Here is a 23,475-nt window from a genome sequence, read left to right as displayed (position 1 = left end):
AATGATACCTAAATAGCTGCTACATTATTTGTGATTGGGAAACAGCACATTCACCCAGCAATTGGGGAAGGGGCCTGGGTTGTTGATAAATGTAATGGAATTGTAGCTGCTGTGATGGAATAATATCATGCAGCAAAAGAAGAATATAAAGACAGGAAACAAATAAAAGACACTTACTCAGGAATTAATGTATAAAGAAGAAAAGGAACTTGATTATGGATACTAACTAGGGATGGAGACCTGACCTTTGATCTCATTGATAGGTACAAGTTAGTACCTCCTATCCAGTTAGGGTCTTAGGGAGCTTCCTGGAGAGTTGAGCAGTTCAGTGACTTGCTCAGAGTGGTACAAGCTAGTACCTGTCAGAGCAGGATTTGAACCAGTAGTTTCTTCGCTCAATTGCTTCATAAATTGCAAAGCCTGAAATGAACGAGAGCCTGATCAAGTTTCCCCTCAGTGCTTGTGACAGTATATGAGAAAGAAAACAATGTGTATGCAGAAGGAGAATACATTTGCAAGGGACTTAGTGAAATTGTTAAAAGTATATTTTGTGTAAACACTTCTACAAATGCAATGCTTTTATATATTTATATATATTATATATATATTATATATATATATATTTTTTTTTTTAGTGAGGCAATTGGGGTTAAGTGACTTGCCCAGGGTCACACAGCTAGTAAGTGTTAAGTGTCTGAGGCTGGATTTGAACCCAGGTACTCCTGACTCCAGGGCCGGTGCTCTATCCACTGCGCCACCTAGCTGCCCCTATATATTTATATTAAGTATAAACACAATACTTATACTTCATGTAAAGTATAGCATGTATATTTTTAATGTTGGTAGCTGTGACATATGGTTTTGTTTGATCTCTTTTTCTCAAGTTTGCATTTATTGGGATTATAGGATCGTTGACCTCAAAGGTCACCTTGCCCTTCATTTTATAGATAAGGGAACTGAAACCTAAGGGAGCTTGGACCAGTTTGCCCAAGACCACCCAGGTAGTTAAAGGAAGAGCCAGGATCAGAACCTTAGATTCACAGCCCACGCCTGTCCCATGCTGCTGCTGGATGATGTTTAATAAGCTTGTCAAAAACATTCAGGTTTTTAAAAAGCAAGGAAAACCCATCTTCTCCCTGGGAAACTGTTAGCCTCTTCTGCCCAGGATTTGACACTACACAATAGATACTCAGCTAATACTCCTTTCCTTTTTCCTCCCCTATCCTTTTCTGTGCTTATTGGGGCATACATATACTATATCTGAGGCAGATAGTGCACAGGGCCTAGAATCCGGAAGACCCGAGTTCACATCCAGCCTCAGACACTTCCTAGCTGTGTGACCCTGGGCAAGTCATTTCACCTTTGACTGCCTCAGTTTCCTCAACTGTAAAATGGGCATAATGACAGTGCCTGTTGTGTAAAAGAGCTTAGCCGACACATAGTAGGAACTCTGAATGCTTATTCTCGATTATGTCCACAGCACTGTGTTTGGAGCTCGTGATGGAGGGGAGAGAAGGGAGCAGTAGTAAAAGATATGAGGGTCCCTGTGGTCCCGGAGTTTTACTGGGGAGCAGCTAGGGCCTTACACTACTCATAAAATATTTAAATAGCAAGAGAAGAATAATGGCTCACGTGCCATCTCCGTGAGTGTGTAGCACAAGTGAAGTGGTAAGGGAATTAAGAGATGGGCTAGATTCTTGTGAGCTATATGGTCAGGAAGTGCTTCCTGGAAGAGATACTTCAGCTAGGCCTCTGAGGATGGATAAAATTGGGATGAAAGAAGAGGGAATGGAGGGGGAGCTCAAACAAGGCCTTCGAGTGGAACACGCCTGTGTGATATGTCGAGGCCCCAGGTTAGGAAGACAGGGACAGTCAGATTGAGTGAAATAGAGGGTTTACTTGGGGGTATAATGGGATATGTTAATAAATTATTCACTCTGCACACTGTACCTGGCAAAAGGTTTGCCAGTGTTGTCTGCAGCCAGTACAATGGGGATCCAGACTTGAGGGTTAGAAGTTCTGTGTCTGAGTTCCAGCCCTGCCGTTTACTTATTTTGTGAGCTTAGTTAGACACGCTTAGTAGTCTCTGAGCCTTAGTTTGTTCATATGAAAAATGGGGATAATAATACTATCCACTGCAGCACCCAGCTGTCCCTGTTCAGTTTGCCTTCAAATGGCAATAGAAAACATTAGTGTTGGAAGCAACTTTAGATATCCCTTATAACAGCATAGGTATTGTGGTACAGTGGAAAATGCTAGATATGGAGTGAGAGGACCTGGGTTTGAATCTGTGTTCTACCTTTGTGACCTTGGACAAGTCCTTTCATCTCTTTGAGCCTCAGTTTCCCCATATGTAAAATGAGAGAAGTTGGACTAGTGGTCTAGGGTTCCTTCCTGCTCTGAATCTGTGTGCCTCTACATCCTATAATAAGAACCCCTTTTTTTAATTTAGTTTTCAACATTTGTTTAGATAAGATTTACAATTTCAAATTTTTCTCCCTCCTCCCCTAGACAGCAGGTAATCTGACATAGGTTTATATATATATATATATATAATAACATAAAACATATTTCTGCATTAGTCATGTTATAAGAGAAGAATCAGAGCTAAAAGGAAAAACCTCAAAAAAGAAAAACAACAGCACCAAACACAAAAGAAATAGTATAGTCCACTCAGCATCCATATTCCACAGTTCCTTTTTTTTTTCTTCTGGATTTGGAGAGCCTTTTCCATCATGAGTCCTTTGGAACTTTCTTGTACTGTTGGATTGGTGAAGAAGAATCTGGTCTATCACAGTTGATCAACACATAATGTTGATGATACTGTGTATAATGTTCTTCTGGTTCTGCTCATCTCACTCATCATCAAGAACACATTTCTTTTTTTTTTTTTAATTTTAGTGAGGCAGTTGAGGTTAAGTGACTTGCCCAGGGTCACACAACTAGTAAGTGTCAAGCATCTGAGGTCAGATTTGAATTCGTGCTTTATCCACTGAGCCACCTAGCTACCCCCACACTCATTTCTGAACACAGGCCTCCTCTTTCCCCAAGGAGGCCATCCCCTGGAGCAGAGATTTCTTAGGAAGGGAGAGGGGGATCAGTTAAGCAAAGCTGGCCACCATATCAACCCATGTCTGACAGTACACATATAATCCTCACTCTTGGATCTCTCCTTCCTCCTTCAGAGAGGTGGACAGAGGTGCATTTCCTCAGCCCTTTTCTGGAGCCAGGCTTGGTTGTTATTCTTACACCACTAAGAATGCATCTATTTAGCATTTGGGTATTTATAAAGTGATTTCCTCACAACAGCCCTACGAGGGGGGAAGTAGGATTATCCCCATTCTGTAGATAGTGCAACTGAGTCTCTGGAAGCTTAAATGATTTGGCCAGGTCAAGGATGCAAACCCAAGTCTCTTGACTCCAGATTCAATGCCATTTTTATTATATCAGAGTCTCTCTCTCCCTACTTTTGATAAATGAATGAATCCAGAAGTTCTGGGCTAAGTAGAGGAGTAGAATAATGAATAATTGATTATAATGATGATAGATAGATAGTACTTATATGTGCCAGGCACCATGATAAGTGTTATACAAATATATTATTTGATCCTCAAAACAATCCTGGAAGGCAAGTACTATTGTCCTCATTTTACAGGTGAGGAAGCTGAAGTGGAGGTAAAGTGACTTGCCTGGGATCACACAGATAGGGAGTAGCTGAGGCTGAATTTGAACTCTGGTCGTCTTGTTTGTTTGGATGTTTTTGGGGGGCAATGAGGGTTAAGTGACTTGCCCAGGGTCACACAGATGATGTCAAGTGTTTGAGGCCAAATTTGAACTCAGGTCCTCCTGAATCCAGGGCCAATGCTTTATCCACTGTGCCACCTAGCTGCCCCCCAAACTCTGGTCTTCCTGGCTCCGGATCCAAAACTCTATTCACTGTACTACATTGTTGTTGCTTTCATCCTTTGTTTGCCAAGAGGACCCATGGCATCACCTAGCTGCCTCGTTGAGTCCAGTCTGTTGCCTTTGCCCCGCTCTACCACAGTACTTCTCATATATGTAAATAGGGGGCTTAATTAATTTGTTTCATTATGATGATGCGGTTCATCATGCCTAAGGACTGAGATAAATTAGGTTAAGGCTAAAAAAAAAATCAGACTGTGGGCAGATCAGAACAAAAATGAAAAGAAAACCCTCTCCAACACTGAGCCTCCTTCTCAGATCTGTGATAACTCTATGATACTGAAATGGGCCTGCGGATGTTGATTGGGATGCGTTAAAGATCATCTACAAGGTTTTCTTTGCGGACTCTCTGGGTCTACTAATGATAAAGGGGTGAATGTCCCTGAGGATGCAGGGATAAATTGGCTCCTGCACCTCCTTCCCCCTTTCCTGACCTCTTCCCTATTCTCCAAGGAAGATGGTTCTGAGTCCTTGGAGATTCCATCCCAGCTCTCTCACTTCTTCCTCCCCAGTGAGGTTCTCTGAGTCCGTGACCCCATTTTCCTTGTTGTATTTCCCTTGGTTCTTTTGTAATTCATGTTGTAGCTTGGCACTTCTAGTGCAGGTGTGTGAGTGTGTGTTGACTCAGTGTGCCTGTGGTATCACTTATCGAGGATGTGGGCAGACTGAGCTAAAATTCAGTGTGTGAGGAGGAGGAGGAACGTCGGGAATGAAACTGGGCTACTCCAAGGGGGAAGGGGGAAGTAGTAACTTCAGCTTCAGAGTCTAGAAGAGATGGGGTCTCTGCTCCCACCTCGGGCTCCTCTGTCTTGAGGAAGCCAGCCCTGTTTTTCAGGTCGTGCCTTACCTGTGCCTGGATTAGGCAGCAGTGTGGCTGCAGGTTGTGGGGGTGGCGATGGGAGTACTCTCCACTCCAGATATACTTCCCCCCCTTCCTCCCTCCATTAGAGACTCGTTTCCTTAGGTTACCTCATTGTTCTCTCTTTAAAATTACAAATCCCCATAGGAAGAGTAATACATTAAGCTGTTATTAATTATTCATCCCGTAGATGACTGATTGGGAGTTGAGATGGCTAGGGAGGTCGGAGGAAGGAGCTGTTGAAGGACGGTTTTGTACTCTGTGGTTTTGCTAGGGAGGGGAGGGTTTTGGGGGCACCAAAGTGGGCACCCACAGGTCCGTGGACATCCGGAGTAGATGGGCCATTGGGAAAGGAGGGAGAATTCCACAGATGAATTTTGCCCTCTTGTCTCTCTCATACTTGCCAACTCAAAATTCACTGGGCTAAATAAAATGGCAAAACAAAAGTTCATTAACTGCCCCCCCACTAAAGCTCGTGTCCAACAGTTTGTGAGGCCCTGGAGATTCAAAGAGGAATCCTTGACCTCCAAGGCTGACCAAGAAGGAGCTCAGCTCCGTCAAAGCCTGAAATGAGAAAAAGTGAATGGTGTGGACAAAAAGTAAGGCTAGAAAAGGGTCGGTTTGACCTGGGTGGGTTACTGGTGACCTCAGATGCCAGGCTGAAATGTTTGTGTTTTATTATTTGGAAGTTGGGAGCCCTTAAGGAACTTGGGTCTACTTTGAGGACACAGGATGGACACAAAATACAGCTTGATATTAAAGCTTAAATCTGCACTCAAACTTTTGGGACAGCCTGTATAATAAATACATAAAGAAAAACTGAAAAAAAAGAGAGCACTGATACCTTAGGATTAGGGAAGTCTTCTGAGGGGAGGTGGCTCCTGAACTGAGCTTTGAAAGGAACCTGAACAGTGGAAATGAGGATGGTGCCCATTCCAGGCATGGAAAATGCAAACGCTTGGAGGCAGAAGATGAACACTGAGTTGGGAGAAATAGTAGAAGGGGGTTAGTAGGCCTCCACCAGTCTCAGACGACCACAGATCAGCACCTTGAAGAGCCACAGGCCACAGTGTGGCCGTGCAGTCCGATACAGGAGCCATAGCTCCTGAGTGACTTATAACCGGTAACTGCCGCATCCCATGTTGTATGTACCCCATGGGGAGTAGCTGGAGTGTCCTCTCCAGGGCGCTGGCCTGGGCGGATCAATAGGGAAAACAAGCTGTTGCCCATGCAGCAGGCTTTCCCTCTCCGTTATATTGGTGGATCCAAAGGAGAGGCAGAGCCAATACAGTTTGGTACCAGTGCCACCCACAGGAGTTGCCAGAGGGATGTGATGTCCAGCATCCAACTGCCTAAGAGACTCTGACTCCTGATTTTTCCTCGGGGTTAACTCCCGAAGCCTTTCCCATATATGGGTATAGCCGCAAGGCAGCGGAGGTATAAAATCAGGGTTCCTTCCCCTAGGTGGCTTGCCTGCCAAGGCTAACGAGCCCCACCTGCCCAAAGCGACTGGTTTTTAAGGCGCCAGTGACTCGCCTTCGCCCCTTCTCCTATTAGTGGAAACAGTTCTGTCACGAGAAGGCCAGGAGTTGGGCTTCGGTTGTCAGAGGCTATTTGAGACGCATGCCATTGGAGCATTTTATGGAGAGTGGGAGCTTATACCCACTCCCACCCCGGCATGACAAACCTTTTGGAACCAGAACGGGGTTAGTAGAAAGGTAAGCAGGGAGTATTTAGGGCCTTCAATGCTAAAGTAAGGAAGGCATTTGTATCTTATCCTTTAGGCACTAGGGTACCCCCTAATGGGTTTTTATTTTTTAATCGAGGCTGTGACATGGTCAGACCTGGGCCTTAGCAAGGTTATTTTGACCGCTGTATAGAGGGCAAGGCAAGGGACTCTTACATTAGTCCAGGCAAGTGGTTAAGAACCAGACTTGGAGCCCGGGCTGTGTGAAAGGCCTTAAGGGGATGGATGTGAGACACAGTAAGTAGAATTGACAGAACTTGGCTACTGGTGGATGAGGGTTGGTTAAGGAGGAAGAGTCAAGGATAAGACCCAAAGTTATAAACCCAGAGGCTGGAGAGGATTGTTGTCTTCTCACCAGAAATAGGGAAAGGAATAAGCATTTATATAGCACCTACTATGCCAGGCACTATGCTTGAGGGCTTTATAGATATCTGATCTGATCTTTTTTTTTTTTTTAATTTTAGTAAGGCAATTGGGGTTAAGTGACTTGCCCAGGGTCACACAGCTAGTAAGTGTTAAGTGTCTGAGGCCGGATTTGAACTCAGGTACTCCTGACTCCAGGGTGGGTACTCTTATCCACTGCCCCATTGATCTGATCTTTACAACAATGTAAGGTGGGTACTTATTTCACCCACTTTATTTTGCTATTATTTTACCCATTTTACCTTTAAGGAAACTGAGGCAGACAGTGGTGAAGTAATTTGTCCAGAAACACACAGCTAGTATCATTTGAACTCAGGGCTTTCTGACTCCAAGCCCAGCATTCTATCCAAGGCACCATTTACTAGCAGGGCAGGTCTGAGAGCAAGATAATGGGTTCCATATTGGATCTGTTGAGTTTTGAAGTACATCTTGGACATGTGGGTGGAGATTCTAACAGGCAGTTGACAGTGTATGACTAGAGTTGAGAGAGGGGTTAGCACTGGATATATGGATTTGGGAGTCATCGGTGTAAAGGTGAGAATTGAGGGTGCTAATGAGATTCTCAAGACAGCCAGGAGAGAGAGAGAGAGAGAGAGAGAGAGAGAGAGAGAGAAAGAGAAAGAGAGAAAAGGAGAGGAGGAGGAGGAGGACCACCACCACCACCACCTGGGACAAAACCCTGACCGTAGTTAGAGGTCAGGAAATGAGGATGACCCAGCAAAGAATCTCAAATCTGTGAAGCCAAATCTGTGCCCTGCTGATAGGAGATCAGGCACTAGTGCTCTCTGTCCCATGAGGATACAGGCATTTTAAGTTTGTTTGATTTAGTACAAACCTGGCTTGAAGATCTATGCCCAGGTTGCTTGTTAGGTTTGAATATAATTCCAGGCAGAGAATTAGCACCTGTTACCCTGTCCCATTTATGGTTTTGTGTTAGAGAAGGTTGGGGGCCTGATACCACCTAGTTTTTTATAACAGTGTTGAGACAAGTGTGGATAGAGGGAGCTATTGTTAGATTATAAGCTTCTTGAAGGCAGGGACTTTCTTTAGCACAATGCTTGGTACATAGTAGGTGCTTAATAAATGTTTATTGATTGATTGATCTAGAAGTTAATTAACAACAATAACAATAATAAGCATATTTTATGTGCCAGGCTAAGCACTTTACAACTGATATCTCATTGGGTCCTCCCAACAATCGTGGGAGGTAGATTATAATTATTGGTAGATTGTTTTTTTACCGATGATGATAATAATAACTAGCCTTTATATAATACTTTGATATTTGCAAGCTCTGTACATAGGATTATATTCAAGCCCCACAACAATTTTCTGAGGTAGGTGCTATTGTTATTATTATTATTACCATTTTAGAAGGAAACTGAGGCTGAGAGAGATCAAATGATTTGTCCAGCACTCTGTCCACTTTACCATGAGGTCAGGCTCAGAAGGGAAAGGTCTCATCCAACACCTAATTTTGGACTAAGAGAGTGATACCTCATTAGTGAGTGTGTAGGTTTTGGGCAGCTAGGTGGCAAAGTGAATAGAGCCTAGAGTCAAGAAGACTCAAACCCAGCCTCAGAACTAGCTGTGTGACTGTGGGCAAGTCACTTAACCACGTTTGCCTCAATTTTCTTATCTGTAAAGTGAGCTGGAGAAGAAAATGGCAAACCACTCCAGCATCTTTGCCAAGAAAACCCGAAAAAGAGTAACATGACTGAACACCACCATGACAAATGATTAGGGGGGTGTGTGTGTGTGTGTGTGTGTGTGTGTGTGTGTGTGTGTGTGTGTGTGTTGGGTTTTTTCCGGGGCAATGGGGGTACAGTGACTTGCCCAGGGTCACACAGCTAGTAAGTGTCAAGTGTTTGAGGCCAGATTTTGAACTCAGGTTCTCCTGAATCCATGGCTGGTGCTTTATCCACTCCACCACCTACCTGCCCCCCAAATGATTAGTTTTTAACATTATTCTCCCAAATCCCATAAGTATTCATTGGGGGTTTTTTCCTTGCTTTCCTTCCTTCTTTTGACTTCTTTTGGTCACTCACCACTGAGTGCTGTCAGCAGGTTTACCTGGAGTAGGAAGATACCATAGCCCCAGATGTCCTGAGCCCATCAAGCAGAACGCTCAGGGGCCTTGGAATTGTTTGGAAAGTCCCCCAAGATTTGTCCGACAGTGTTTCTGTGTTGAGCCTGATTTCAGAGCCCACAGAAAGCCTTGAGAATTCATGGGGTCATGGGTAGGGTTAGAGCTGGGAGGGACCTTTGGGAGCATCTTATCTAGTCCAACTCCTTTAGTATACACATGAGGAAACTATCTTGTTTAGGGTCAAATGCAGGGAGGTGGAAGCAGAAGTCTGCGTAATTGGTAAGGGCCAGAACTGGGGCCATGGCTTTGTGAGTGTGTGAGGCTTGGTTAGAAAGGGGGTAAGAGTCAAGGATCATACAGAAAGAGCATAGACATAGGAATCAGGAGACCTGGGTTCTGAAGGTCCAGCCTTTGCCCCCAACCACTAAGTGGTATCCTCTCCCTGGGCCATATCTGTAAAACTGAGGGGGCTGGACCAGACACTCTCTAAGGTCCTGCCTAGCTCCCAAAGCCAATGGTTATATAGGCTTATGGGACAAGGTCATGCTCCCGAGGGCCTTTTTTTCTATAAGATGTCACTTTATCCAGTATCTTAGGGAGCTCATTGTCTGCAGCTGGGTTCCCAGTATGAGTTCCTTAAGAATTGGGACTCTGTCTGATTAAACTCTTTTTCCCTGTATAGTAAGTCCAACGACCCATTTGCTGATTTCTTAAGCCCTCAGTGGGACTGTGTTATCTTACATCTTGTCCCCTCCTGAGACTGCTGTATTTAGGATGGAATCATAGAACATCAGAGGAGGAAAGGACCGGGACCCTTAGAGACTGTTCAGTCAGGCCTGCTCATTTTACAGATGAGAGTACAGGCTGAAAGGAGGTCAGGAGCCTTGGCCCAAGGTCACACAGCTCAGCTGGCAGAAGTGGGCCAGAAACCAGATCTTTAACCCCAGCACTCTTTCCCCTAATACAAGGCTGACTGGAAGACTTAAATACTACCCTTTATCATGGCATGGAATAAAATAGAATCAACATTTATCAAGCACCTACTGTGTGGCAGGCACACTGTGTGTGCTGAGGGCCTTACAAATATCACCTCATTTGATCATTTGTACCATTTATATCCTCATTTTACAGTTGAGGAAACTGAGTCAGGCAGGTTAAGGGATTTGCCCAGGATCACACAGCTTGGAAGTGTCTGAGGCAAGATTTGAAATTAGGTCTTCCTGACTCCAGCCCCCATGCTTTATCTACCAGCAGCCTCTAAGGTAACTTCTTTTATTGAATAGAATTTTATTTTCCAAAATATATGTAAAAACAAATTTTAACATCAATTAAAAAAAACTTTGTGTGGTAATTTCTTGTTTCACGTATATTAGTCTGATCCCTCCAAAAGATTCTAAGTTTCTTAAGGGTAGGCATTTAAATATTCAGCTTTTGTGTAGCACTGGGCACACAGCTGTTTGGGGCTGCTGCTGGTGTTAGACACTTCTTTTGTCTGTGGTGCTATGGGAAAAGCAAAGACAGGGCCACAGAGACCTTGTCTACTTGAGAACAGGGAGGGGCCTTCGAAGCCATCTGGCCTAACTCCTTCATTTTATAGATCTGGTATTCATGGTCACATAGATCATCACTGAAAATGTCAGAATTAGAACACAATGCTTTGACTCCAAATCCTGTGCTTAAAGCCTCCCCTGGGAAAGGGTCCTTATACTTCACCAGACTGACAAAGGGGTCCAGGACAGAGGATAGGTGAAGAAGCCCTGCACTAGATAATCTCCAACTCTGACCTCCTCTGGAGACTCCTATTACCATTAGAGAGGCCCACCCATACCCACACCCACCCCCTTTTCTTTTCCCTTGCCCCATTACCCAAAACTGAACTCCAGCTATTCCTTGCCTTAGAGACAGATTTTTCACTTTGGCACATAAATTAGACAGGAACCTGGCAAGAGGCTTTGCAAGGAAAGCACTTGAGCCAATGGAGGGTGTCCAGCTATCTCCCTCCCCTTTTTTTTTCCTCCCCTCCGCTTACTGAGGGCCCCTGGGCTCTCCCTCCTGCATTCATTCCCTTTCCTATCTCCAGCCTGAGTCCAAAGGAGAGAGTTTGCTGCCACCTGGTGGATCTGAGATTGCCCAAACAGCTTTTGCTTGGTCGTTCTCTACCCACCTTCTAGGACACGACAAGGAAATTGGCAGGAACGTTTGGCACTTTCTTTGGGCACAGTTACTCTCCAGGACTACAGAAGGACGTTTTGGCGTTTGCTTTCGTTCTTCCTATCCTTCATTGTCTAAACCGAAAAACAGTTCAATGAAGACTCCCTTTGGGCTGTGGAGGTCCCAGATGCTCACACGCCTAATGCTGGTTTTTAAATTTTTATTGATGCCTTTTGCTTTTTATATCTAAGTATGTCCCTTCCCTTTCTTCTCCCCAGAAAGACGTCCCTCGCAACAAAAATTTAAAGAGAAAGTAAAAAAGGAACGCAGCAAAACCAACCAACACATCAGCAGTGTCTGACAGTGTATGAAATATTCCACAACTATAAACCCCTACCTCTTCAATCAATTCTTCTCGAGGTCCAGACTTGGCCATTATAATTACATGGCATATGTAATCATTGTATATATTTTCCTGGTTCTTTTCTCATGGGTCTCAGAATCCTTTATATTGGCACACTCATAACCATGTTTATTTAGCCATTCTCTAATTTTACCTACTTTGTTTTCAGTTACCAGAAAAATGCTACTGTAAATATAGTATATATAGGATCTTTGACCTCTGGAGTAATAGGATCTCTGGGTAAAAAGGTATGGGCTTGTCACCTTTTTTTTTAAAGCATAATTCTACATTGCTTTTCAGAATATTTGGATCAATTCACCATTCCACTAACCATGCATCAGTATACCTGTCATCATGTAAGTCATCCGATCTTGCCCATTTCCATCATTTTTCATCTTTAGCAATTTGTTGGATACTATCTCACTACTACTTTTTTTTTCTATCAACAAAGGTTTGATTTCTTCTTATAGGAAAGGCACCATGTAATTTTGACTACCAAAGGACTCTCACAGTCCTCTAGACTCATCATTTGTTTACTTGTTTTTCTTATAAACTTAAGATCTCAACAAATACCAGTAATCATACATCAAAGCTTCACAATTTTGTCATTTGAGTTGTCTACTAATGCAGATGGCAGACCCTCTGTGACTTAGTAGGTGGTCTTTGAAAGTTGCTGTGAGCAAAAAAAAAAAACCTCATTTACTCCGTGGCCAACCTGGCAATGAGCCTCTTTGAGTTTCACTTGGCTAGTCACCTCAGACAGCAGACATAACTGGACTCAAACAAAATGAGAAATAAAAGTCCAGTAAAATGTAAAACTCCAAACCATCTACAAGTTTTATTTTTAAAAGAGGAGATCTAATAATTTTTTCAGTCATATCTGACTTTTTGTGACCCTGTTTAGGGTTTTCTTGGCAAAGATACTGGAGTGGTTTGCCATTTCCTTCTCCAGTTCATTTTATAGATGAGGAAACTGAAGCAAACAGGGTTAACACAGGGGTCACACAGCTAGTGAGTATCTGAGGCCAGATTTGAACTCAGGTCTTCCTGACTTCAGACCTGGCACTCTTTCCACTGTACCACCTAGCTGCCTAACAATAACAATAATAATAATGGCTTTTAAAAGCATATGGTGGCACAGGCCACTGGGCCTTGAGTCCAGTGTGACCTTGGGCAAATCTCTTAACCTCTGTGTGACTTGGTTTCCTCAACTGAAAAATGATAGCACCTACCTTCTCAGGGTCATGAGGATCAAATGAGGTAATAAGTGTCTGGCACCTAAGAAGTACTATATTAGTGCTTATTCCCTTCCATTATTTTTCATTAGATTTGCCAATTTGGGCATATATTAAACCTGGTTACTAAAGAGTTTTTTTTGTTTTTTTTTTTACTAAAGAGTTTTGATTTGCATTGTTTTGTGATCTGGGGCTTGCTCAAAACTAATTTTTTTGTATACATTTGGTTCTGTTTCTAAGTTCTCTATTCTGTTCTACTTAGTTCTTTTTTTTTTTCTAAGTTTTATCCAGTACCAGATGGTTTTGAGAATTATCATTTTATAGTGTACTTTGAAATCTGGCAAGGCTAGTCTCCTTATATTATTCCTCTTCTCTCCCTCCCTCCCCCCACCCCTCATGCTGAAGGTTCTTTTTGTTTTTGCATCATCCTCTTTATTAGCAAATTCCTTCATTTAGTACCTTGGGAACACATTTCCAAAATAGGCAAAGGTTATAATCTACTCATGTATGCTTATGCTTACTTGTTTTTCCATATGCATTTTAACATTTAATTTTAGTGAAACTTTTGTTTTACTTTTTTTAATTAACAAGCATTTCTTTCCCCCTTCTCCTTGAAGAAAAAATAATTCTTATTATAAATATGCATAGTCAAAAATTACAAATTCCCAAATTGACCTCCGGAAATGTATGTCTCTTCCTTTATCTTGAGTCCATTAACCTCCTGACAGGAATTGGTAGCATGGTTCTAAATCAGGCCTCTGGAATCCTGATTCATTGAAAATGGATTGATTGAATATTGATTGCATTGATCAGATCTCTTTCAAAAGTTTTATCTTCACAATGTTGTTACTGTATAAATAGTTCTTCTGGTTTTTCTTACTTAACTGCATCAGTTCATAGAATGCTTCCCAGGTTTCTTTTGTTACTCTTTTCTTTTGGCCACTGACAGGTCAGAATGGGCATGGAAGCTTTGACTGAACAATTCCATTTCTGACTGGGGCCAGTTCACCCCTCCTTAGGCAACTTGGGGGCTCACCTCCCCAATAGCAGCAGTTTCAAGGGGTGGACAACCACACCCAGCTCATTATTTCTTACACTATTATATAGTATACAGTATTATAAATAAGTTTGTACACAAGGGTTCTTTTCTTCTTTCTCTAATCTCTCTGGGATATTATTTCATCTAATTCTTTAAATTGCCCATTGGCATTTTTATTGATGCTGCTTTTTATCTCTAAGTTAATTGGGGAAAGTATTGGTATTTTTACAGTTTTAGTTCATCCAATCCACTTGCAGGCTTTAAATGCTTAGGTCTTTATTTCTGTCAAAATCATCTTAATGTATCTTTATATGTCTGATTTTGTTTTGTTTTGGTGAGGCAGTTGGGTTAAGTGACTTGCCCAGGGTTACACAGCTAGTATCCTAGGAAGTTGATATTTGTAAGTAGTATTTGTCTTTCTGTCAGTTTCCCAGTTTTTGTTCGTGACCTATAAAATGCATTTGATCTTGTAGATTTACCAACAGTATCTTACATATGTCATTTCCTAATTCAAATTATTTTGTTTCTTGGATTTTCCAAGTACACAGTCATCTGCAAATAGGGATATTTAACCTCTTCTTTACAAATGCTTTTAGTCTCCTTAATTCTTTTCTACCTCATTGTTATAGCTAAGATTTCTAACCCTGCATCAAATACAAGTAGTGACAGTGAATATCCCTGCTACATATATGTCTCTAGTGGAAATCTTAATGGCACAAATCTGCAACTAGACTTCATATATGACATTTTCAAAGTACGTTTGTCACTTAGTGAAGAAGGTGGGTACAGTCAGTCCTTTCCCTATCTCACAGGAAGAAATTTGAGGCTCAGCCTGGTTTAAGTGACTGTTCTCTGGTCACTTAGCACCTGGATACAAACAGGATTAGATCTCTCTGCTTCTGAAATTCATAGCCATCTCTCTTTTCCTTTCCCTCCCTTTCCCCCTCTCTCCCTCTTCTTTTCTCACCTCTCCCCTCCCTCCCACTCTTTCTCCCCCTCCTCCCTCTCTCCTTTTCCCTCTCTGATTCATGAGGGTAGAGAAGTTGCCAGTTTTTACCATTACTGCCCTTTCTAGGTCCCTGCAGCAACCTCTTTGAAGTCTCTGTACTTCTTTTTTTGTTTTGTTTTTGTTTGCGGGGCAATGGGGGTTAAGTAACTTGCCCAGGGTCACACAGCTAGTAAGTGTCAAGTGTCTGAGGTCAGATTTGAACTCAGGAACTCCTGAATCCAGGGCCAGTGCTCTATCCACTGCGCCACCTAGCTGCCCCCGAAGTTTCTGTACTTCTGATCAGTAGATGCAATTATCCTTAGGCATCTAGAGCCTTAAATAAGTCCTGTAAACATAAAAAGGCGCATGGGAAGACTCATCTTGAACTGAAGCAGTCAACAGACAGAACAAGGAAAACAATATGTTGGGTGACTGAAACAACATGATGGAAAGAACAACAAATCTGAAGCTGACTTAGGCAAAAAATTATTTTTATTTTTATGTGTGTGTGGGGGGGCAATGAGGGTTAAGTGACTTGCCCAAGGTCACATAGCTAGTAAGTGTCAAGTGTCTGAGCCCAGATTTGAACTCAGGTCCTCCTGAATCCAGGGCTGGTGTTTTATTCACTACGCTGCCTCGCTGCCCCCTGCAAAAAATTATAATAACCAAATGTGGATCCTCCCTCCCTCTAATTTAATTTAATTTGCAGAGAATATAGATGTGGAGCACTGCATATAATGTCAGGATTTTTCAGTATGTTGGTTAGTTCTGATGAACTGTTTCCCCCTCCCCCCTCTTTTATTTTGTTTTGTTTTGGTGAGGCAGTTGGGTTAAGTGACTTGCCCAGGGTTACACAGCTAGTAAATGCCAAGTGTCCGAAGCCAGATTTGAAGTCAGGTCCTCCTGACTCCAGGGCTGGTGCTCTATCCACCTTACCACCTAGCTGCCCCTCTCTTTTATTCTTTATCACAGGGATTCTTAACCTTTTTGTGTGTCATGGACCCCTTTGGCAGTATGGTGGACTCCTGTCAGAATAATGTTTAAGTGCAACAGCTAACATGTGTGTGTATCACTTTTAGGTTTGCCAAATGCTTTTAAATATTTAGATAACTCATTAACATAACAACCCTGTGAGGTGGGTATTATTATTATAATACCCATCTTACAAATAAGGAAACAGGCATAAAGAGGTTAAGTAATTTGCCCAAGACTGCACAGCTAGTTGTGTCTGAAGTAGGATTTGAACTCAAGTCTTCCTGACTCTAAGACCTGAACTTTATTCATTTTGCCTCCTAGAAACCAATTATTTTGAAATACAGTTATCAAAATATTTTTAAAAATAAGTTCACAGGCCCTATGTTAAGAATTGCTGCTTTATTATAAAGAATTGGGGTGGGGCCAGGAGGGAGGAGAATATATTGGGAAATGTAGGTGACGTAAAAACACAAGATATATGTAAAAATATTTAAAACCAAAAAAAATACCAGTATTGGGAGCGCTTGGAATATATTTCCAAAATTTTTCCTCATCCACAGCCCAAATACTTTAGCTATGGCCTCATTTACCTCAGTCCCTTGAGAGGTTAGGTGATGCCAGTCAAAGATGCATCTCCCCAGGGCTCTTGGGGCTGGGCTTTTTGAACCCTAACAAAGAGTGTTTGGTAGTTGCTTTCTTAGACCTGATAGTTTAAAGGAGGTGTGAGGCGCGAGTGTGCAAGGTCAGTCACTCTCTTTTCATGTGCCTCTCGGTTACTTTGGTTTCCTTATGAATGTTGTAGAATTTCTCCATGAAAGACTAATGGAAAGTCTTGGGTTGCAGTCATGCCTCTGTTCCTTTCAGCTTTCCCCACGGAACCTTGAAAAAGTCACCTGGGGCAGCTAGGTGGTGCAATGGATAGAGCACTGGCCCTCGAGTCAGGAGGACCTGAGTTCAAATCCAGCCTCAGACACTTAACACTTACTAGCTGTGTGACCCTAGGCAAGTCACTTAACCCCAATTGCCTCACCCCCCCAAAAAAAAAATTAAAAAAAATACATGTTGATTCATGGCTAACATGGAAGTGTGTTTCATACGTATGATCAATATTGTCATATTGCTTGTCTTCTTGAGGGGGTGGGGAAGGGACAGAAGGGAGAGGACTGGGAACTTAGAAATTTAAAAATGAATGTTTAAAAATTTTCAAATGTAATTGGAAAATTAAAAAAATTGTGGTTTTTTTGGGTTGTTGTTTTTTGTTTGTTTTGTTTTTTTGGAGCATTGAGGGTTGAGTGACTTGCCCAGGGTCACACAACTAGCAAGTGTCAAATATCTGATGTTGGATTTGAACTCAGGTCCTCCTGAATCCAGGGCTGGTTCTTTATCCATTGCGCCACCTGGCTACCCCCCAAACATTTTAAAATATAAGTACATGTTGGTTAATTGGACCTCAGGGTCTTCATCTGTCAGATGAGAAGTTGAACCCTGTGATCTCCAAGATCTCTTCCAGATCTAATCCCTATGACCCTGAGCTGAATTGATGTACTTTCTGTCTTTGTGCAGTGGACCACCCCGCTCTATTTCTCTGTAGTCTGAGAAGGTTTCTTAGAAGGGAGTTGAATATAAAGCAGGAAGCTGTTGCCGGTTTAGGAGTTGGCATGGTAGAAGCCGACCCAAGGGGCAGAGAAAACTTGTTTGACTGGAGTGAAGGAAAGGAGAGGTGTGTGGGTGGTGGAAGGGGGAAACTCGGGATTGGAAAGTGGAGTTACGTCTCTTTGGAACAGGCCCAAATCTCTTTACCAAATTAGGGAATTAACGTCCCACCTTGTAACCAATTCTCTGCCTTTACTAGCCTTCCAGTTTCTGGCTGAAGTTCTGGGCCTTCTGCCTTGTTAAAAAAAGCTATCCACTGTAAAAAAATGATCTCATCAGGACTTGGGATAAAGTTGTCTGCTGGGATAGTTTCTCCAGTCGAGGACTTGACCTGGCTGGCTCTTCCCTCTGAGGATGGAGGGGATTCTCTCACTGAAGAGGTTTAGAGATTCCTGGGCTTCCCTTCCTTCACCAAGGCCTGGGCTGATTTCTAGCCATCTACCTGGCATCTCTGGGGTTTTCCCCTCACCTTTGAGCTCCTTGTGCAGGGGAGAGATGGGCCATTTTTCAAGGAAAGAACTACCAAGGCCAGAAGCACCCCAGCAAGGCCAATGGGATCTTCCCCAGCTTTTGAGTCCCTGGCATGTCCTCCACACCAGAGACTGTTCCCTGAGAGCTGCCATTCTCCTTGGATTTTCAGTCACCTGGGAGAACACAGATGCCTAGACAGAAGCATTGTTTTTCCTAGGGAAGCACTGCTGTGTGTTCCTGTAGGTTTCTGCAGCTACATTTCCTGCCTCTTGCTTCCAAGTCAGTGAGGCTTGTTGAATAAAGCTCTGAATTGGGAGCTCAGGACTCCTTGGTTTTTAATCTTGGTTTTCTTCCTGATTGGCCGATCCTGGGAAAGTCCCTTCTTTTTTCAAGCCCTGGTCTACCTACCTTTTATCTGGAGAACATGCTTCCCAAGCAGCATCGAGTAAAGAGGTGTTCTCAACACTGTTAAGTACTAGATTGGCACAGATATGAAGTCACCACAGGGAATACCTGTCCAGGCCTCGGGGATCCAGACCAGGATTTCTGACTTCCCATCTCTTGTCTCTGTCTAGGAGCACCTAGGATGGAGAGGCACCTCCCTCTCCAGGCACTCCTCCCCCCCCCCCCACCCCAGCCCCAAGCCGACCCCAGCAGGAATGTGCCACTTTATCATGTACTTTAGCTCCAAACCAGGACCATGGAATTCTAAGACTTGAAATAGACCTCAAGAGCAAGATTAGACTCGGGAAATAACACTAGGATTCATTTAAGCCACTTGGAAATGGACTCAAAGTTCCCTTTTCCCTCTGCTCCTAACTCAGTGGACTCACACAGTCTCCACGTTGGAAGGGACCTTACTTATCCCTGTGCAACTGAGCTGACAAGGAGCCACCCAAATTCCACTGGAACATCTTGGACGGGGGAGCCCCCAGGCTTCTTGGGGCAGCTCATTCCAATTGGGAATAATTCTTAATTGCTAGGAAATGTTTCTTTTAATCAGGCCTGCCCCTTTGTAACTTCTACCAGTTGTTTCTAGTTCTGCTCTCGAAGCAAAAGCTGGAGTCTAATCCCCTCTTCTTCAGATGGCCCTTCTAGGACTTAAAAATAGCATCACACCCCCTGCGTCTGTCTTTTCTCCTTAATCCATCCTCCTGTGGCACGAATTTAAGACCCTGACCATTATGTTTAAAGCAGTGATTAAAATAAACAAACCAACAAACATTTGTTTCATCCATGTTGATGTTTGGGGCAATTTTCAATTGGTTAAGGAGCCCCGATGCCTAGTGTTTAAAATTCAGGAGCAAACAAAAACAAAGGAACATTCCATTGCCCCTTTTTCCCGTGAGAGCCATACAATTTACCAAGTGAATTGTGGAACCCTCAATGCAGAAGTTGCAATAAGGTCCCACCCTATTGACCCTGGTGGTTTAAGTGAATTGGTCTTTGGCAGTCACATCTTTGACTGGGAGAAACTAGTGGCTTCAGGGTCTTGGAAGTTAGTCATTAGTTTAGAGAGGTAGAGTCCAGGCCCAGAGGTTATCTGTTGATCCCATAGCAGGAGGTAGGACACTGCCTAAGCCAGCCCAAAGAGATGAGTATCTCCCCCAGGTTTTTATAGTTTCCAAAGAAGAAAAAAAGTCGACCCAGGAAAGGTCAGAACTTCTGCTCAGTGGCTAAGAGCCCTCACTCTCTGGAACCCCTTTCTTTGAAGTACCTGAAATAATTCCTTCTTCAGTGGAAGCACCTCTTCTCCTGTTAAACCTTTGGTGGAGGTGGAGAGCTGTTCACCCTTCTCCATGAAACACCTGAATGAATTTGTGGTCAATTCCACTGTTGTTTAGCCTTGATCACAACTCCCATTCTCTTAACCCAGATCCAAGTGTCCTGCCCTCTGAATTCCTGGGTGCACTAGACCCACGCTGGCTCTGCTGCCTCCAATCCCAGGTGTTCCAGGCCAGGCTTGCCAATTCTCCCTCCCCAGCCCTGACTCCTGGGGCTCTCCAGGTCTGGGCTTGCCTACTGGGGCTGCTGCTCTCAGGTGCTGCTGGTGGTGGAGGATCAGAGGGAGGGACGCTGGGAGGGAGGCCTGGGTACAGGCTCCAGGTGCTCAGCACCCCCCCCTGAGACCTGGTGGCAGCAGCCCTCCCTCCCCCCGCCCCTCTCACCATGGACCTGGGCCACCCTGCCCCCTGAGCATGGAGCAGGGCTGGCCCCAGGGTGACAGCTGCAGCAGGGAGCGGCCCAGGGGCGCCTGTGGCCGCACCCTCAGCGTCTCCGACTCGCTGGACCTGCAGGGCTCCACCAGCTGGGCCATCCAGGCTGCTCTCTGTGCCGCCAGGGAACAGCCCCCCCGGCCCAAGAGCTACTGCGCTGCCCATTCTGGGGCACCTCCTTCCGGTACCCGCAACCTCCTCCTGAGCCTCCTCCGCCCGCGCACCGGCCGCCACCAGAGCCGGTCCGACGGACTGCCCGCCGGGGCCAGCCCCGAGCCCCCTGGGCTCCCTGGGCCCTCTGAACCGGCCACGCCTCCCAGTCCTGGCCCCCCGCGGAGGAGCCGGGCCCTGGGAGAGAAGAAGCTTCGTCCCCGGCCCACCAGCATGACATTCCTGGAGGTGAACCGCCTGGAGCTTTCGGGAGCCGATGGCACCAATGGGGGCCTGGGCCGGGCAGGGAGCTCGGGCTTTCTGAGGGGCAGTTCGCTCTGGAGCAGCCAGCGATGGCAGGTATTCCGGGGGAGCAGCGGGCGGAGCACAGAGTCCCCCCGAAAGGGCTTCTCAGCCTTGAGGAAAAGTTTCAGCTTCCGGCTTCGGCGGGGCCAGGAGATTCGGCGTTCTGAGTCGGGACTGTTGCCCCGTGCCCGGGTTCGAACCAAAAGTGATGGCGATGCCAGTTCTTTACATGCCTTCCCTAGTCGCAGGGACCTGCTGTACCCCGAGGGTAGGCAGGTGGCCCCAGACTCCGCCCGACCCAATACAGGTGCCAACCTCTGGAAACTCCTCACGAGCCGCTTCCGCAGGAGAGAGTCTGGGTCAGCCGGAGCACCACTGCCCCCAGAGCCCCTGTGGAGTCGGCGGGCTGCCACGGCCCCAGTTCTCCTCGGGGTCCAGAGCTCCCCACGGGCATCGGGTAAGGAAGAAAAGTGGGCTGGCCTATCCAGAGGATGGAAGGCCACAGCCGTTCTGCAGACTCTTTCAGGCAGCTCCCAGCCAGTCGAACCTTCTTCCTCTGGGCCCTTGACTCTTATGGCTAGGAGTCAAGTAACCTAGACCCTGGCATCATGTGTAGGGGTCACCTGGCTTCTTGTGCCCAGGTGTAGGAGGCCAAGGACAACCATCAGGGTGTACCTGTGTCCTGTTTTCAAGAGCCATGGGCTATCCACAGGCCATCCTCGGGCTATGGACCCAAGTTGCTTAGATACTTAGCCACTGTTCCCTGGCCCTCAGTTTTCTCATCTGTAAAACTAGAGGATTGGACCAGAGGAGCCCTTAGAGCCCATGAAAATTGGAGATGTGAATAATGAGAGCCTTCTAGGCGAAGGTTGGCGGTCGCATGTGGGATGAAGTCTAGTTGGTTTTATCCCCAAACATCCCATACTCTGGTGGCATCAATTGGTGCAGACTCTGGACCGTGGGTCAGAGGGAAAGGCTCCACTTGAGGGGAGAGAATGGCAGACTCTCTGAGGGCAGGGAGGGCACTGTCTTTGGTTTTGCCTCTGCTTCCTTAAAACCTAGCACAAACTTCTTTCCACGTGTCGAATTGAGGGGTTGGGAGTATCAGCCATAGAGAGTGAGGCTGGAAAGGAGAAGGTGAATTGGAGAACACTCCTGTGTTGTGCACCTCAGGGGCACTGGGTAAATACACACTCATGGAATTGAGCTGAATGACTTTGGGGGAATGTCTAGGGTCATTCCTGGAGGGAAGCAGCCATCTTTGTTCTCTAGGGAAAGCACAAGAGAAGCTCAGGAACAAGTCTATCTGGAGAGAATGACCCTAGGGAAATGGTGGAGTGTTACAGAAACCAGCGACACTCCCCCAGCACACAGGAATTCATAGGGATTTGGGGTGGCGGGCCAGCTGGAGCCAGCCAGTGCTTTGGAGGGGCTCTGGGTACCTAGAGCAAAACCTCTTTCTTTCTTCCCTGGCTGTGGGGGGTGTGTCCCAAACAAGGGCCACTGGAAACCAAATCAGGAGTTCCAGTTGGTGTTAAGTATGGGTTGGGAGAGTAAAGAGAGGCTAGAAGAGGGGAGGAGCAGGATCTGGGAAAGAAAAAAGGAGGGAGCTCCTCATCTGGGAGGAGCATGGGGTGGAGAGTGGGGCTGGGCACTAAGGCACCATGTGGTCTACCCCTTTTCAGAGGCAGCCAGGGAGGGGCCCTTCCCCACTCTTTACCTCTGCTCAGGAATGCGGTGGGTGGCCCCACCCTCCTCTGGGTGAGTTGTTTCTACTCGCAGGGGGAGGCTTGCCTCCACTTCTGGGCCCTGCCAAGTGCCAGGCCTGCCTTGGGTCTGGCCTTAAGACCTGCCATGGAAGTCTTGGGGCCAGCCTGGAGTGTCTTGGGGATAGAGAAGGTGAAGGATACTACGGCATGAGCAGCCAGGAGCAAACTCCAAAGGGCTTGACCCTGCTCCTAAGGATGCCCAGTCCCCTGGCAGAGGCTTGTTCCATGGGAATAAGTAGATGGAGCTAAAGGGGGTCAGAATACGAGCTGTGAAAGGGGGAATTGTACAGGCTGCCCCATTCCTAATGATTCTGTTGTCTTTCTTTGCCCCACAGATTCATTTGTCAATAGCCAAGAATGGACCCTGAGCCGATCTGTCCCTGAGCTTAAAGTGGTAAGTGAAGGCAGGAGGGAGGGAGGCCTGCCCCCTGCACTGGGAAAAGATCATTGCCTCTGAGAAGTACCAGGCATGTGGCCTAGGCCTCTCTCCTCCTTGTTCCCAAACGCCATCTCTTCCTGCCCCGTTTCTTCTTTCCTTCCAGTTACAGCTAGCTCTCTGTAGATATTCCATTATTCCCTACCCCAACTTCTTCCTTCCCTTGCTTTTCCTTCTCCCATCATCTCACTTTCTCCCTCCCACCTTCCCTTTTGTTCCTTGTTTTCCCCCCATGGCCTCTACTCCTCCTTCTCTCTCACTTGCTTGTTCTTCCTTCCCCATCTTCTCTAGAGAGACAGAGCTTGTTTTCTTTTTTCCCTTCTAGAGTAGCTGGGCAGCTCAGTGGAAAGAGCACTGGGCCTTGAGTCAGGAAGACCTGAGTTCACTATCAGCCTTAGACACTTATTGGCTGTGTGGCCCTGGGCAGGTCACTTAACTTCTCTTTCTGTTATAACCCCTCTAGATGAATGGGTGTGTGGATAGATGGATGGATGGATGGATGATAGATCTAGATATCTACCTCAGTTTCCTCAAATGTAAAATGGAGATAATAATAGTCCGACCTTTCAGAATTGTTGTCAGTATCAAATGAGATAATATTT

General features: G+C 45.3%; 1 protein-coding gene across 6 annotated transcripts in view; it reads left to right on the top strand.

Moving 5' to 3' along the window:
* AGAP3 (ArfGAP with GTPase domain, ankyrin repeat and PH domain 3) overlaps positions 1–23,475 on the top strand; it is an 83,837-nt gene that overhangs the window by 23,250 nt on the left and 37,112 nt on the right. For 4 of the 6 annotated variants that reach the window (XM_043966346.1, XM_043966345.1, XM_043966349.1 and 1 more), the window contains exon 2: positions 22,773–22,831. In XM_043966346.1, the coding sequence (XP_043822281.1) occupies positions 22,773–22,831 (59 nt within the window). Of the gene's footprint in view, positions 1–20,194; positions 21,126–22,327; positions 22,338–22,772; positions 22,832–23,475 lie in introns of those variants that run through there. The other 2 variants (XM_043966348.1, XM_043966344.1) reach the window with 2 other exon arrangements.

Source organism: Dromiciops gliroides, chromosome 5, assembly GCF_019393635.1.
Source record: "Dromiciops gliroides isolate mDroGli1 chromosome 5, mDroGli1.pri, whole genome shotgun sequence".
NCBI classification, from domain to species: Eukaryota; Metazoa; Chordata; class Mammalia; order Microbiotheria; family Microbiotheriidae; genus Dromiciops; species Dromiciops gliroides.
The sequence above is the reverse complement of the archived record's forward strand: the minus strand, read 5'-3'. Positions and strand labels throughout refer to the sequence as shown.